Here is a 17507-nt window from a genome sequence, read left to right as displayed (position 1 = left end):
AAGGTATGAACACTATCCTATCTGTCCCCTGCGGGGGGGGGGGGGGGAGCATGACAGAAGATAATTGAGAACCACTGCACTAAATGAAACCAGTTATACCAAAACACATCAATCTTTGGATTAATTGTCCTGCTTTTTTCTTCATGTAGCCACATAATTTTATAAACCCAGTTTTTGTTTGGTTTTAGGGGAAAATTATAGAAGAAGATTATATTTTTCGATTTAGCCTAGTAGTAGTAGAGGTGTAGTAGTAGTAGAAAGGTGTATTATATTTACTGGGCTGCATATTACACCGATCAGCCACAACATTATAGCCATTGACAGGAGAAGTAAATAACATGGAGTATCTTGTGACAATCTTGTGTGCTGGGAAACTTTTGGACCTGGAATTTGTGTAGATGTTATTTAGTTATGCACCACTCACCTACACCACACAAAACACCCCCACCCCATAGCGATGAAACTCCTTGATGGCAGCAGCCATCCCCAGCAGGATGCAGCCTGACACGGACACACACACAAAAACGCTTTAGGAACAACCAAAAAAAAACATGAAGAACAGCACAAGGTGTTGACCTGGCCTCCAAATTCACTAGATCCCAAACTGATCAAGTATCTGTGGGATGATCCACAGAGGCCCCTCCCCTCAACCCACAGGACCCAAAGGCCCCCACTAACAACATTTTGTTGCCAGACACCACAGGACACCCTCAGAAGGCCCATGGCCATCCTCTGATGAGTCACAACTGTTTTGGAGGCACAAGGGAGACCTACACAATATTAGGACATAATGTTATGCCTGATCAGTGTATATCACATTGATTAACACTGCATCCAGCTTTTCTGTGTGTAAACCAACCAAGAAGCCAAATCCTAGATATCCATACATATGACAAGAAATCTGGAGTTTGTGTAGATGTCATATTTCTGAAGACAGACAAAATTTAAAAAAAAAAAAAGTCAAAATTTGGTAATAATTCTACTTTGGTAAACTGCACGCTTAGCCATACCAAATAATTAAATGTAGCTTACGTATAGATAAGTTGCTTTTGTTTGCTTGTAGTATTTGAATGCATTGTGAGAGATTATTTGTTTTCCCACCAGTGAACTTCCTTTTCTTGCAGAATGGTTACTCACCAGGCCAAAACCACTTACTGTCAGCTCTGATGTCAGACAGCTGCATCTCTGTCTGGTCAGGGGCTTGTAGCGCCTCTGACTTGAAGTCCCTACAGAGGGTGGTAAGGACAGCGGAGAAAATCATCGGGACTTCACTTCCTTCCATCCAGGACATTGCTAAGAGACGCTGTCTGACAAGGGCCAAAAACATCACCTCAGCCCCCTCACACCCCCAACATGGACTGTTCTCACTGCTGGCCTCTGGAAGGAGGTTTCGCAGCCTACTGAGCAGAACAGTCAAGTTCAACAACACTTTCATCCCATATGCCATAAGACTGCTCAACGCACTATAAACAGCACCCCCCTCCACCCACTCCCATTACCCTGTAATTAAAAACGTGCAATAATATTTATCTACGTTTCAAGTTTCTTAGATATTTATATTTATTATATTCTGTATATACATTCTTGTAAATTGTACATACCGTTTCTGTTAAATATTCCTGCTGTACTATGAGCCATTGTACCGAAATTTCTTTTTGATGAAAATCAAAATGACAAATAAAGTCTGTCTAAGTCTAAGTCTAACTCTAACCGTCAGGATTCAAACAGTGATGAAAATTCTTGTCAGGGGCACATGTTTTAAATAAAAGATAGACCAAGTCAAGTAGGAGCTGAACGGAGACCCCAAGGGTAGCTTGTCAGTCAGTTCCCACTAGACAAGTCAATCAAACCAGGCACACTACTAAACCTACCTTTGAGGTCTAATATTGAACAATGAGCCTGTTATAAACCTCTGCAATAACAAATCACATCCGACAGTAATGACTAGCTCAGAGTTCAATGAACGGATTTCAGTGAACTTCATGAAAGTTTATTTTTTTAAATCTATCGCATGTTAAACAGTGACGCACTTTCTTCCCTTCCTTGTTATTACTGCGCAATACTTCTGCTTTGTTCTCTAGAATCCATCTATATTGTTTAGTTTTTAATAAGGTGAGTCACTGTTCCTGAATGTCTTTCAGCATTTTCTGTAAATCATATGGAAGGCAACTACAGATGTAAAAAATAAAATACACTCTATAATCACTGTTGAGGCCAAAATGAATCTTGGTTGATCTATACATTTATTTATAACTTTATTTGAAAACAGACGTTTAAATTAATTGGTTTATTAGAGCATAATTTTGTTGATATCGTAGCATATTATTATGGACAGCGAATTTTGTTTATTGTTGTTTGGCCCTCCTTTTTTGGGTCAGAGCTGCCGCCTGCAGTGATTGAGAAGTGATTTAGGACACCCGGGGAAAGTAATGCAGACACAGGTGAAAGTGGGAAGCGGAACAGTTTTTTGACTGCAAAGGGCAGATTGCAGAAATGTTTTTCTTTTCCTTTTTTTGTAACACAAGGACTATAATCCGCTGAAGTGTCTTTTTTTGTTATTAATAAATGGCATCCAAGCTGAAGTCACGCTGGATCTGAGACTGTCTTTTGTTTTTGACTGTGTGGTATTGACCCGCTCAGTAGCGGCTTTTGAGAGTTTTAAAGAGAAGCCGTAATAATCACAAAAAGAATAGTTTTTGCTTTCAATGAGCAACACCTATATTGTTTAATGATATGCAGTTGATATTTTCCTCAAAACAATGGTTTCAACTGTTACAACAGTGAAATATTTTCCTAATATGTTGTACAGTATGTGCATTTTAATTACATGTGTGTTCCAGAGAAGAAAACTTTAAAAATTACGATGAGTCTTAAACTGCAGCTAAGCCACAGGTGACAAATTTTCACACGACTTTTAGGAAATTACATTCAGCTTGTACAGGTCAGATTAAGGAGTGCCCCGGATGTCTAGAGACTAGATGGAAAAAAAAAAAAAAATATATTAAAATCAGTCACCTCATCCTTCCACATCCACCACCAGACTTAGTCAGACAGGTCATCTGCGGTGTCGGACAATGATGAAGTGAACATACAGATGATTGCCCAACAACACAGTATGTGTTCCTCCCTGTTTCTCAGAAGTATAATGTTGACAAATGTTTCTGAGATCATGTATTCAGTTGAATTAAAAAAGGTTGCTGATGTGGCAGGATGTTAACAGGCCCTTTAAAAGCACTTCCCCCCACGATCATAACACTCATATTCTCTGCAAGCAATGCACGGGTGAAGTCTTTGAGAAGGTTTCGGAAGAATACCAACTATGAGGACCTCATGTTCAGTCTTTGTGCTCCTCTTGAAAATATTACAGTGTTTGGCTTTAGATGGTAAAGTATCCCAGCCTTTAATTTAAATATTAATTTAATTACAGTTTTCTGACATTTTTACAGAACAGGTCATGCATGTTTCATGATATACAGGTTCATGATATATGTGTTTTACATCCTATTCATTTTGATGTTTCTTAAGTTTAATATTGAGACTTATTTTCAGCATTGTTCTAAGGGACAAATCTCCACAGAATGTAAAATCAAACAGAAACCGTTACAACAACTATAGTAAGTCATCACAAACAGAAATATATGTTAATATTTTTTCTCTGCAGATTCGCCGTTTCAGTTAATTAACAAAGACACAGGTTTTTGTTTGGTTCGAACTCATGGCTTCTGCCATGATCTGGGCTGGACAACCGCCAACCGACTTCTGGATTACTGGACAAAAAAGTGCCTGGGAGTCCAGGGGAAAACAGTGGGGAGTGAAATAAGCCTCTATGATTGTGACGAAACCAGTGACCTCCAAAAGTGGGAATGCAAAAATGAAACACTTCTCGCCCTCAAAGGCCAAGAGCTTTACATTAAGCTCAATGCAGATGCCACAGCAGTTCTCTCCAGGACTGTAGGACCCAATGACCACCTCACCATCCAAGGAACGACACAGGGTGCTTGCACAAGAACGCACAGAGGTATAAAACACAGATGTTTAAAGTAATATCATGATTTAAAGTAAATCATGATTATTCTTATGAAATTAAATTTAAAGTTAAAATGGTTATAAAGATGACAGATTTGGGAACGTTTTGAAAGTGTGGATTTAAATATCAAACTAGCAACAGGAGGTCAAACTGCTACTCATGCACTGGAAATGAGTATGTGTGTGTTTAAGCTGATCAGGCTCTCATTTGTGTTGGTCTTTCAAGAACTTTACACCATTGGTGGAAATGCAGCTGGGAGGCCTTGCATGTTTCCTTTTCTGTACAAAGACCAATGGTACTCAAAATGCACTACGGATGACTTTCAACAAAATCTTTGGTGTGCGGTTGAAACTAAATATGAACATCAACTCTGGGGCCTCTGCCCAACTAATGGTAAGTACTGCCTGTACGAACCATATCTTGTTATACTGCAGTGAGAGAAGGGAGAATATTTGGACTGCAAATGCGTTTATGTTGGGCTCTAAAATGATAAAATGTTGAAAAGGCATGAAAATATTACACTTCTAAATGCATTTTCACATTTTGTATGTCAACTTCACAGCTAAAGAAAACTGGAACAAACACCCCACTACAGGAGCACTTTACCAGCTCAACATACAATCAGCTCTGACGTGGTCTCAGGCTGAAGCCAGCTGCAAACAGCAAAGTGCTTCCCTGCTCAGTATAACAGATCCTCATGAGCAGGGTTATATTACAGGTAAGGTGACAGGGACTCGATATTGATAGCAGATGGGTGTATTTGGGCTAAGAGGTGTTTCAAGAATGGCTTAAACATATCAATTGCCAAACTTGGGTTACAATTTAATTAAAAATATGCTACTTAAGCTGTTAATTATATTCCGCAACTTACACATGATCACTTTTTGTTTCCCATGCCTCAAACATTCTCGCAGCATTACTGGGTGGACAGGAGTACAAGCTTTGGACTGGACTGACCCTGAATCCAGAACATGGCTGGCATTGGTCTAATGGGAATCCTTACCGTTATCTGAACTGGGACTCGGGTAAATTTTCTTTCCACCTCAGAACTTTGTGTTGCAAATATCATAATTCATATGCCTTATAAAAAGCTGAACAAGGTCCCAGCCATACAACAGACATCTCTGGAAGTGGGGCACTTCTGTCTGTTCATATTTTAGACTCACACAGCACTAAAAATGAGTTGCTGCAGTTGCCATCAAAATCTTGTCATCTATATGTACAAATTACAGGCTTGAACTTACACCACTTCCATTTCTAGTAAAACATGCCGCATTTTACATCTTAGCTTAGAACAGTACACAACAACAACAACAAAAGACTCTGAGACACATGTAGCTCCTGTCATTATATCTCATTTTAACCATAATTCTGTTTTAGGACATCCACTTTCTAATCCGGGAGATTCCTGTGGAATCATTGATGGAGCTGTACAGTACTCCTGGCAAAGCTCAAAATGCGACAAGAAACTGGGTTACATCTGCTACAGCAAAGGAGTTTTGGCTCCCCCAACTGAAGGTAGAGAGAACTTCTCTTCTCTTGTCACAGTTTTACCATGAGGATATTGGTGACTGTACTTCTGTTCATTCAGCTGTCCAGGCGGGCTTTTGTTCACGACCCTGGATTCCATACAATGGACACTGCTTCCGACTCGATCATACTCCTAAAACATGGTCCGATGCTCATTTGGCTTGCCGTAAGGAAGGAGGGGACCTAGTGAGCATCCGAAATGTGGAGGACCAAAGCTTTGTCATTTCTCAGCTTGGATATGGTACGGTACTATCAATATCTGGCGCCATCATGAGGCAAGACTTACACATTGCTTTTCACATTCACGTGCTAGGTATTCACTGAGACCTTTGCTTCATATTTTTCCAACTACAATAAACTGGAGTGTTGAAATCAAACAAAACAGATTTACTAAAGTGCTGCAATTAAGTGCAATTTAGAAATCCTTTTATTTAACAAGATATTTTCCACTTTAAGTTACTTAAAACTTAAGGAGTACGCCAATTATACATCATGTTATTCTTCTGACAGATTATTGACTAGTAAAAACACAGTCATGGCACAATGATATAGATTAAACCAGTGCTTTCCAACCTTTTCAGGGAGAAATCTGTTTCCAAAGACACTATTTGTGTCTACTTAATCATGTTTCAGATGTCTGAGTTAGTTCATTCCAGCCTGCCATCAGCCTGCTATCACCAAATCCCGCCAGAAACTCTCAACACCATATATAGAGCATAAACATAAACATTAGCCATATTATTGGAACCACATGTTATCTTAAAATCACTGCCATTTCAGTGCAGCATCCACCTCCTACATAAAATCCATTGGTCCGACTAGACCACTGACGTTTTTGGATATTTATATGTTCTGAGCTAAAAGGCAGGTGTTACCCTTGGGATAATCCATATTAGGTACAAAATGAGTTTATCTCTTTAATTTTCTGTCCCCTGTATGTCTCCATATGTCACAGAAAGCAAAACTTACTACAACTTCCGCATACTACTGACGCATTAAATACTAGACAAGCATTATAAATTGATGGTGGAGTTTTTTTTTCCTGTCTGCAGCATCTACTGATGAGCTTTGGATAGGTCTGAATGACAGGAAAAAAGAAGGACTGTTTGACTGGAGCGATCACTCTGCTGTCACCTTCACTAGCTGGGAGTATGGGGCACCTGCTATAACCACTGAACCAGAAGACTGCGTTGTCATTAGAGGGGAGGTAAGGACCATCATGTGGATGGAGTGCATATATGTTAGCTTCTTGTAAAAGAAGCTAACTTCTTGACAAAAAGTAACAAGCTTCCTTCATTGTTCTGTACAAGTACAAGTGCACTTTTCATGAGTGTATTCACCGTATATGTACTGTATTTACATATTTTGTCCACAAACATTTGTTCTGGGGAAAGTTTTCATGGTTTAGGCTAGGACCTTTGTTCCAAGCCAGGGAAAAACTGATGATAAAGCACATTACATAAGTGTTTCACCAATGTGGCAACAGTCTGGGGAAGGTCGTTTCCTGTTTCAACATAATAACGCTCCTGCAGTCACAGTGAGGTCAGAAAGACAGGGTTTTTTCCCTCCCCAGTTTCATGAAGAAGAACTCATTTGTCCAAAGCCCTGACCTCAGCCCCACTAAACAGACCTACAAAATTCGAGCCTCCTCATCCCACCATTCAAACACCTTCTTGTGACTGAATGGGAACAAATCCTTCAGCCAAGCTGAAAACTCTTAAAGAAAACCTATAACAGGCACGGTTTTGAATTGAGATGATCAACAATTACAAATGGAAATAAAGTTTGAGTGTCTACACTTTGGGCTGTTCAGTCTACTTTGTGTGCATTTACAATAACTTAACAAAATAGTTTTTGTTTGGTGGTATAAACTGGTTTGGGTATCTGTTTTCCATTCATCTTCCAAATGTTTTAAGGTATCTCTTTCTTGCAGAATGGGAACTGGGCTGACCGTGCGTGTGAGCAGAAACATGGCTTCATTTGTATGAAGACGAGTGCCTCTGAACCCTCTGGAGATGAAGTGGAGCAGAATGTAGGATGCAAAACAGTGAGTGAACTTCTTGTCTAATGTATAAAATTACATTGATATAATAAGATGCTATATGACTATCGGACATTCAGAATACATGATCTCTTCGTACGGACTGACTGTCTTTCAACCTATAATAGATTAGCATTTAGCAAACTAAAATTGTTCATAAATGTAGTCCCTGGAATGAATCCTCCCTGTGTATGCTACCTCATTTTTCTATCTGCAATGTATGATCCAACCTCATAAATTAGTAAGGACAGCACAGTAGAATGATGTCTTGGTCTAAAGTGAGAAAAACTTAGATTTCTGTTTTTGTTTGGCAACATATAAAGTAGCCGCCTAAATTAATGTTGTCAGTTGCAGTTTGACTGATGTAATAACTTAAGTCAACTAAAACTATTAAGGATAAAAATGACTAAAATGTGACTAAGATGAGGGAAACGTGCAAAATATCAAAATGTTGCTAGTGTATGGACAGAGCAAGCTGTTCTTGCCATTAAGCACTTGCCACTGTATCTGCCACAAAGAAACACTATATGACAACAAGCTAAAGAAGTCATTCCACTTTTGTTTATCTACAATCCAGGGTTGGAAGAGACATGGCTCCTACTGCTACTTTGTAGGTACTGAGACAAAGACCTTTGATGAAGCGAAAGAACACTGTGAGAGCTCAGACTCCTATTTGGCTGATGTCTCAACTGGGTAAAACTTTTATCATTTCCTAAGATTTTGAGCAAACTAAACAAGACTATGCACATTGACCTTTAATGTTAAATGTCAAATCTTGTGATCTTACTTGATATTTCCAGGGTGGATAATGCCTTCCTCGTCAGCTTGGTGGGGCTGAGACCAGAGAAGCACTTCTGGCTAGGGCTCTCAAATCAGAAAAACACTGACTTTTTTGTGTGGACCAACACAGACTCTGTGAGATTTACACACTGGAATGCTCAAATGCCAGGTATTGAAAGGTTTGAACTTCCCTCTGTAAGAGTCTGAGAGTGGTTTCACGCGTGACAGCTGACAATTTCTCTTCCCACAAAAACAAGGCCACCAACAGGGTTGTGTTGCAATGGCAACTGGGAGTTTTGCTGGCCTCTGGGATGTGCTGCCTTGTACCAACAGAGAGAAATATATCTGCAAACACCTGGCAGAGGGAGCAGTTTTAACCCCTGTTCCACCGACAGTTCCATCCCCCAAGTGCGCAGAAGGCTGGAATGCCATGTCATCGAGACACATGTGCTTTAAGGTACAATCCAATACAAATTAACACCAGTGTAACATGCCTCCTCTACTTACAGTATATGCACCACTGTATCTGCATACCCCACTGTAAAAATACCACATTTAATGTTAACTGAACAATGAATTTGCCAACTTTGAAATGCACTGTATGGTAAAACATACCTCATAGACTTTAACTCATGGCAAAGAATATGTAGAATATGTAGGCATAGACTGTGATGTCTTCTCCAGCTACACAGGGTACTTCCAGAAAATATCTGCGTCTTGATAGTTTGTACTTCCACATCTTTACAAACACAGGCTTGTCAACCGTGTAAATGAGTACCGCGTTTTTCCCAGTATGAAATGTTAACGCTGTATTCCTTCCATTGGTGCCCTGTCTCACATTGCATGGTGACAGTGAGGGCATGTACATTAGCTAAGTTTTAGTTGAGGTTATGCAACATATCGTTCCAAAGCAAAAACTTGAATTAACTGAATTAATGCGATATATCGCCTAGCCCCATTCTAAAGTATGTAGTGGCCTTGCGCCAATTAACAACCGGTTGACAAATGAACATGCTCATCTCTTTTTTATTTAGAAATCCCTAATAATTTTGTCAAATGCCACTTAATTTAAGGTTTGTCATCCATTTTCAGTCTAAAAATACAGAGCTTCTTGCTTCATGTTTAAGATGTTCACAGAAGAGTTAACCAAGAAGACGTGGTATGAGGCCAGAGATTACTGCAGAGCCATCGGAGGAGATCTGCTTAGCATGCACAGTGAACCTGAGCGACAAATGCTGACAAGGTATAGTATGATCTATTTAAATAGTTAATATCTTTTTTTATTATTATTTCTTTTTTTTTTTTTTAACAAATCCCTTGTTCTAATCTAATCCACATATTAAAACTATTTAATAAAACTGACATATTCAAGGGAATAAAATGAATCCACACAACAGTTATTATGCAAGAAACAGATTTAAATAATGAATATGAATCTGTCTTTTACAGCTATAGAAACCTCTGGATTGGATTGAGCGCCCCTGACCCAGTCACTGTGATTTATGAATGGAGTGATGGAACCCCAGTAAGATTTCTGTCACCACTTCTGTTACTGTAAATCAGCTGTTGTTTATGCAACACACATTACAATAAATTCAATTAACACATTTATTGTTGGCTTTTACTTACAGGTAAACTTCCAACACTGGCAAGATGGAGAGCCAAATAATAAGAACAATGTGGAATCATGTGTTGAATTCCATTCACATAGGTGGTACAGCAGTGGAACATGGAATGATGTGCAGTGTGAGAAGTACAACGACTGGATTTGTCAGATCCGTCCAGGTAAAGCATTGTGAAGTGGTAACTTTGGTAACAACTGTTTAAAGTTGAGTGGCCAAGGTCTATTTTATCAGCATTCTTCTTCAAGTGTGCACAGATGCTCACAATTTTAATCTAGAGGTTGTCATTGTCACCTCAAAGACGAAATTAATGAACTGTTTCTGTGTCCATACAGGTGTCACTCCAAAGCCACCTCCAAACCCTGTCGCACCTGGTAAGCATGACATTACGTACAAGTATGTGTGTGTTTAGAAGCATTATTTACGGTAACTGGAATTTCCTCTCACAGTACTCAAAAATTACATGTAACAGTTCAACAATAATGTGCCCTCCAAGATACTCTGGATTAACCTGGTAACACACCATTTGGATTACATTATAGGGCATGTTTCAGTACACATACAGAGAAAAAAATACCTCTATATGCAATTGGATAATCCTGCACCCAATCAGAGCCATTTGGTTGTAAACAAATTCAACACCAGGTGACATATATGACTTTGTCAGTGTTAGTCCGTCTATCACTGCGTAAAACCTAAAAGGCCCAAACGATTTGACTGACCCTTTGCTGGAGCATAATTCCAAAGGGAGCGACTTTCCGCCACAAAACAATAGTCATTACATACGGATAACTTTATACTGAAGAAATGTGATAGCAGTCAGCTATAACTGGAATCCTTTTCTGAAAGGACTGCCCCAGTCCTGTTACAACAGGCTTTGGACCTCACTAATTAGTTCTTGTAAGGATTATTTCATTATGGAAAACAATGACAGTTCCAACCTTTATTTGTTGTTTAAGTATGAGGTATTTCTGACCTTAACAAATTCCATGTGTAAGGACTCCATTTAGACCTAGATGAATTTTCACATACGGTACTCTGAAGATATATTTCATATTTCAACACATTTTCAGATTATAACAGAACCTCTGATGGGTGGCTAGAATGGAATGGGAATCAGTATTATATCAACACTGATTCAATGCCCATGGAAGACGCTCGTCACTTCTGCCAACAGAGGCATGGTGATCTGGTAACCATCAACAGCGAGGCTGAAAGTCTCTTTTTATGGAAACAGGTGAGCACTCATACTTGTACCACATCAAAAAATTAAAGCACTGAGCATTTTAAAGTACATTTGGCAAGGCATTTAACTTTAGCACAAAAAGAAATGTACATTTTATTGGCTATTTTAAATGTACTCATTGTATGTTTGTAGATATCAACAACTTACAGTAGTTACTGGATAGGCCTGACGTTAGATCTTGACGGAACATTTCAGTGAGTATGAATTAAATGCAAAAGAAATGTAAACCTAGCATAAAAATATAAACACATATGAAACATCACCACTTAATAATAACTAATAATCTCTACCTACATCTTGTTACATTAAGGTGGAAGGATGGTTCTCAAGTGATGTTTGAAAGATGGGATGAAGGTCAGCCTGATTTCAAGAATTATGATGAAAACTGTGCAGCTATGCACTATTATACCGGTGAGTAAACTGAACTATGATTCGCTTTTGGTAACATACCATACATACCTTCTCAGAACTACAAACAGACAGAAGTTGACAGATGAATATACACTGTTTTAATATCAAAAAAGGTTAAAAAAAAAATAAAAAATGCAACCACAGTCTACATTTCAGGCTTTACATAATATGAGAGAATTTGCTTTTTCAATAAAAAAATGAGCCTCTGTCTTGTTTTATAGATTTCTTATAAGCGATGTCAAGCAGCTCAAACTGCAATGATAAACATGCTCTGACAGGGAGTCATACAGCTGACAAGGCATAGAGTAAACAGTTGACACCAAGGCTATTAATATTAATAAAAATTGTATTGGATCACACAATTGTACAGCTTCCTGTGAATCACTTGTGCTCGGGTCAGCTATTTGTATCCAAAATGCCACAAGGCTAAATACGGTGAAGAAATAATAGCTGAATGTGGATACGCCGCATGTCTAGAGGCCCTAAGTAGGATCAAAAATTGTTCTGATTTCATTAATATCCTAAGGACCATAACTTAAATCTATACTTGACATTGAAAGAAGTGCAGCCTGTTATGGGTATTGATTATGATTGTCTGATTTTAATATCTTGGACTGGTTCACAGGATTTTGGCACGATTCCAACTGTGGGCATGAGTACAAATCCATTTGCAAGCGCAGTGGCTCAACACCTGCTAACACCACAGCGGCACCTACAGTGGCCCCTAAAGGTGGCTGCCAAGTCCCCTGGAAAAAATTTAACTCCAAGGTCAGCCAATACTTTTGAGAATGCAGAATGTAAAGGATGGGAAGAAAACTATGGGAAACTATGGGACACACATTATTGGAGCTTGGCACTGTTTTAAATATTCATCTTTTAAGGTGTAACTTTTTATCTCTGAGATTCTGTCATGTCAAGTGGGACGCCTACAGTATATTTGGTATATTTTCAGAAGTTGTAAATCAGCATAGTGCGTTTAAATTCTAGTGTTACAGCATCATCAACAACCAGAATTTAACATGGGATGCAGCAAGGCAACAATGCAGACAAATGGGTGGAGACTTGGCCTCTATTTCCTCAAGACATGCGGAAGGTTTGTTTCATTTTTCCCCCAGTAAAATAGCCATATAGCCATATCTTTTAACTTTTTCATGTCCACTTGAAGTAGAATCCTGTGATTGCAGCTAATAAAACTTTTACTAAACTTTAGCTCTTATTCATTTTTTTTTTTATGTGAGAGGACTGATTTCAATTAAAGGCCTTTGACGTTTGGATGGAGTTCAATAATGACTTAATTACTAGTTTTAACCATGTACATGATCCATGTTTGAATACAAATAAGTTAAAACAAAGCTGCTTCTGGTAAATATTTAGATTTCAAGCTGTTAACTGGTACTGTACTCTTCTTAATGAGGTTATATCTAAATTTCCAGTGTTTCTGATGTCACAAATGGCCGACGCACCTACTACAGACCTGTGGATTGGTCTCCATAATTTCCATGGTGGTGAATTTTTCTGGACTGATGGGCGACCGAGGTCGTATGTCAACTTGGGTTTGGGTTATTATGTAAGTGGACACATCTGGATTGGTCTTTTATAATGTGAAATGAGCAGACTGTGTAGCACACTTGTGAAAAAATGTGACACTTTGTTTCTCCATTGCAGTTGAGCCGCTATGACTGGCTCTTTGGACGTGGTAAAATCTGGGTAACATGTTCAAGTTTCAATCTACTTCAGACATAACTCTCTCATAAAAGTGTACCATGCTTTTTTTGAGTAAAATGAATTTGTATTGTGTATAACTATATCTGTAATCTGTGGGTTTCCATTGCAGGATCGTTTACAGTATTTTAAAAAGCGGTTTCATAGATTGTACACCGAGTCAAAGGTCAGTAGTTAAGTAAAGTATAATAATAAAAAATAATAATAATTATTATTATAGGAACTTTTCCATCTATCCATCCATCCTTTTTTCCAACCATTTGAGGGCACACGTGATCGGATTAAGGGTCTTATTAAGTTGAAGTTAACTTGGAACACATAGTCTATGTCAACCAATGCACTCTTGTTTAAGTACAAAGACACAATGCTTTTCTTAAACATTCTGTAGTTATTGTGTAGCAGACCCTCACACTGACTATAAAAACTACTGTATTTTTTCAGATGATTTATTTATTTTTATTTTGAGAGGGATTGTTGACCTTGGTCTATATTTATGACTAGGTAATTCCTTAATCTCAACATTTCTATTAATGGGGGATGCAAATAGCCGGGTAATGGGACTTACAAAGTAAATGCATCAACAGTATTCTCTCTTCCTTGCTTATCTCAATCTCTGTTTTCACAGAAAAACATGTGTGTTGTAATTAACACCGAGCCTTTTCTTGGTATTGGTAAATGGATACCTAAGTCCTGCAATAACACCAATGGATTTGTCTGTCTTCGAAATGTTGGTGAGCCCATGTTTTTAAATAAAATCGTAATTCTTTAACCTGATCAAATAATTGGGCTACTGCATATGTCAACATTTAAACTCATTAGATTTTTTTGCTTTTAAGCAATTGCAGTTTTAGAATTGCTGTAGGTTATTTCATTCTTGGAAAAATAAATGTATTTCCATTCTCATCCTACACAGACACAACTTTAACAGACTCCCCTGAACCACCAACTCCTACCACTTATATTAAAATACTCAATGACTCCATCAAGGTTGCGCCTGAGCAAATGAATTGGTATGCAGCCAGGAAGTACTGTGAGGGGGATAGTGCCAACCTAGCTAGCCTGCGAAATGAGTGGACGCAGGCTTATGTTGAGCTGCTGGCTTTGAATCTCAAGGCTCCTCTGTGGATTGGACTGAACAAAGTGCAGGTACAGTGCTGAAAGCCTTTAAAAAAGTACATAACAAAATGAAGCGGCCAACTCGCTCCATAGTAAAACGAAAAAAAAAAGTTTTTTACCCAACCAAATGGTGTTTAGTAATTATGAAAAAGCATTTATCTACTGGTAATCTACTATTCTGCTGGCCAACTATAACACCAGGGTTTAACATTTACCCTCATAGCTTAATAATTGCTAATTAGACCTAAACAGAAGTACTGCTTAGAACTGACAGCAATTCCATTATATAACCAAACGTATGAATCTCATCCATACCTATTCAGTTTGGAAAGTTAGTGGATTGACTATCAGACCATTCATGTAATCTCATTCCTCCTCATTGGCATAACAATCGTGAATATCACAAAGTCAAAGAATAACGAAGCTGAATTGGATTTGATTCATCTTTGCTTTCAGACCAATGGTTATTTCAGATATATTGATGGGAGGCGTATGGGATTTACTCGCTGGGGTGAAAATGAACCAAGCATGGACCGACCTTGTGTCTACGTGGATGTGGATGGAAAGTGGAAGACTGCTTACTGCAATCAGACCATCAACAGTGTTTGCATGAAGTCTACAGGTATGACAAAAACAGGCAAATGTTCATTTAAATATACTGATGTGAAACTCATGCTCATTCAAGTCATTACACTATAAACACTGGACTACCTCCTGAATTTATCTGTTGAAAAACTATTTCAATAAAAGGTCACTTTAAACCTAAAGACTACAAAATATGGACACAATATTTTTATTAAATTGTTTTCAATGCACTGGATTTGAAAGAATGAAAATATGTAAGTAGCTGATTCTGGTGTCATCATTGTCTCCCTCATTCACAGATGTGCAACCTACAGAGTCGCCTGGTTTTCCGGGAGTATGCCCTCAAGACCCAGACTTATCAAGCACAGAACACAGTTCTCTCTGGGTGCCATTTAGGGGTTACTGTTATGCGTTTTTCACCGACGACAAAGAGTGGTCAGAAGCATCTGCTAGCTGTCTAAAACACAGTAGGTATTTTCTGTAAAAGATATTTTTATGAATAAACTGCATGTAATTTTTACTAAGAACAGCTGTGTCTTGTGTAGGTGGAACGCTTGCCAGCATTGAAGATCCCTCTGAGCAAGAATTTATAACAACACATGTGAACATATTCAAAGACAGCTACAAATCTTTCTGGATGGGCCTGTACAAAACTCACAGAGGTACAAGCACATCGTACGCTCATATTTGGAAAGTTATATTCAGCTATACCGAGGTAAAAGACTATAAAAAAGATAAGCCATGCATGGTGAAGAAATAATAAACAAAATCATATTGTATAGATTAAATTATTATTTTTGGGTCAATTTTTGAAATCGTATCAGTTTATCGTTCACAAAGTATGGCTTCCTTTTAGGTCATAGCACAAACACGTCAGTTTTTTGTTTCCAGGGGAGTGGCGGTGGTTGGACAACACTGTAATGGATTACACAAACTGGGGAGAGGGTCAACCTGAATATCACACCAATGCAGAAATTAGTACAACTAATGGAACATGGAGGACTGCCGCTCGGTACAATCACAGACCATACATCTGCAAAACACGAAAAGGTAAAGTATTCCATATATTAATGAAACTGCAATAATATCTTTCATAAGAAGACTATACAGACTATACAATATTGTTGTTTTTTTGAGATAATTGATGAGGAAGTACTGTAGGTTTTGAGGCCAGGAAGCTGTTGCACACTGATCTTCAAAACTGTTCCTCTGGGTGTCACCAAGGTTTTGTCAATCAATTAATGTAAAATCAATGCTTCATAAGTGCGTTTAGATGCTTTGTTGGTTGTCTTGTTTATTCAGGACAAGCAGAATACACTTTATCTAATTTCTCTTTTCCTTTTACAGTAATACCAACAATGCCACCATCACCAACAACAACTTGTAAGCAACTCCTGTTAATCTTTATTGTTTCACTGTGACCTTTGTAACAGCTTTCTTTTGGGTGATCACCATCTACTTTTTTCCTCAATCTATGCAGATGGTGGATCAGCTCATCATCGTCGTGGCTACATAACTTTGGCAGTCGTGCTAGTCATTGCTGGGATTGCAGCAGGGGCATTCATTGCCTTCATCTGCTTCAAGAAGTCAGGTCACATCACAGCCACCCTGGACAATTTTACTACCTTTGACAACCCGCTCTTCAGTAACAAGAAGCCTGATTCAGCCTCTGACAAAATACAGTCTGATCCAGTCGACACTAATACACAAGTAGAGAATGCCGGAGTAGACACTGAACCCTTGATAACTGTGTAATTTAAATAAGAATCAAAAGAGTCTCATGTGAAATACTCTCTTATTAGGGCCCACTGCTGCTGGCTCATTAGGATAATTCAGTGATTTCGCAGTATGTTCTTTATGTTTGAACAGAGCTGTCGGGTATGTGGATATAACAGATTATTTGGAATGACAGTGCAAGAGGAACTTGAACAGAAAGTAGATATATAACCTTTTTACTACATTGTTTTTACTCATTATTCTGTATAGGTCACAGATACATTATATATGTTCACTCTATACAGATTGGCCACTGTATCGCTTCTGTTCACATTTCTGTACTGTATGTACCTCGGTTTTGGGGTCAAAGTTTGGGAAATTGTTAGTAGAGCAAACTGTCACTCATTTTAAAGAAATTAAACAGCAGGAATGAATGAACCTTTCCTTGATGGACAGCGGTTCTGACTCTCACTTTGGCCATTAATATCTGATTGGAAAGTTATCGGGAGTGGCAGTGTAATCAATCCAAAACTGCAACTGCCCTGGAAGTGTTTATTTTGGGTTTTTTCAACGGATTTGTTGACAGTACCTTGTTCTCTTAGCAAGTAACTATGCTCTTTGTGGTATAAAGAAAAACACAGAGCAGCAGGTTTATAGGTTTGACATGATTCTGTTGTTGTACTGCTTAAATGAATAAGGAATGTACAAATA

General features: G+C 38.4%; 1 protein-coding gene across 1 annotated transcript; it reads left to right on the top strand.

Annotated features, from left to right (window-relative positions):
• Positions 1-2951: 2951 nt before the first annotated feature.
• LOC311489910 (macrophage mannose receptor 1-like) lies at positions 2952-17469 on the top strand. The gene is made up of 31 exons (XM_084547221.1): positions 2952-3383; positions 3662-4018; positions 4253-4420; positions 4590-4745; positions 4942-5052; positions 5408-5545; positions 5619-5798; positions 6610-6764; positions 7491-7604; positions 8176-8291; positions 8399-8547; positions 8636-8835; positions 9506-9621; positions 9828-9903; positions 10010-10163; positions 10336-10374; positions 11074-11237; positions 11379-11440; positions 11557-11657; positions 12283-12425; positions 12645-12750; positions 13091-13224; positions 13323-13364; positions 13927-14110; positions 14293-14525; positions 14952-15117; positions 15380-15547; positions 15626-15742; positions 15972-16130; positions 16428-16463; positions 16561-17469. The coding sequence occupies exons 1-31, from the start codon at positions 3320-3322 to the stop codon at positions 16833-16835; spliced, it is 4383 nt and encodes a 1460-aa protein (XP_084403347.1). The 5' UTR covers positions 2952-3319; the 3' UTR covers positions 16836-17469.
• The last annotated feature ends 38 nt before the right edge of the window (positions 17470-17507 follow it).

The sequence above is a fragment of the Chelon labrosus genome (genome assembly GCF_963514085.1).
Source record: "Chelon labrosus genome assembly, chromosome: 6".
NCBI classification, from domain to species: Eukaryota; Metazoa; Chordata; class Actinopteri; order Mugiliformes; family Mugilidae; genus Chelon; species Chelon labrosus.
Note: the sequence above shows the minus strand (reverse complement) of the source record. Positions and strands in the feature narration are given on the sequence as shown.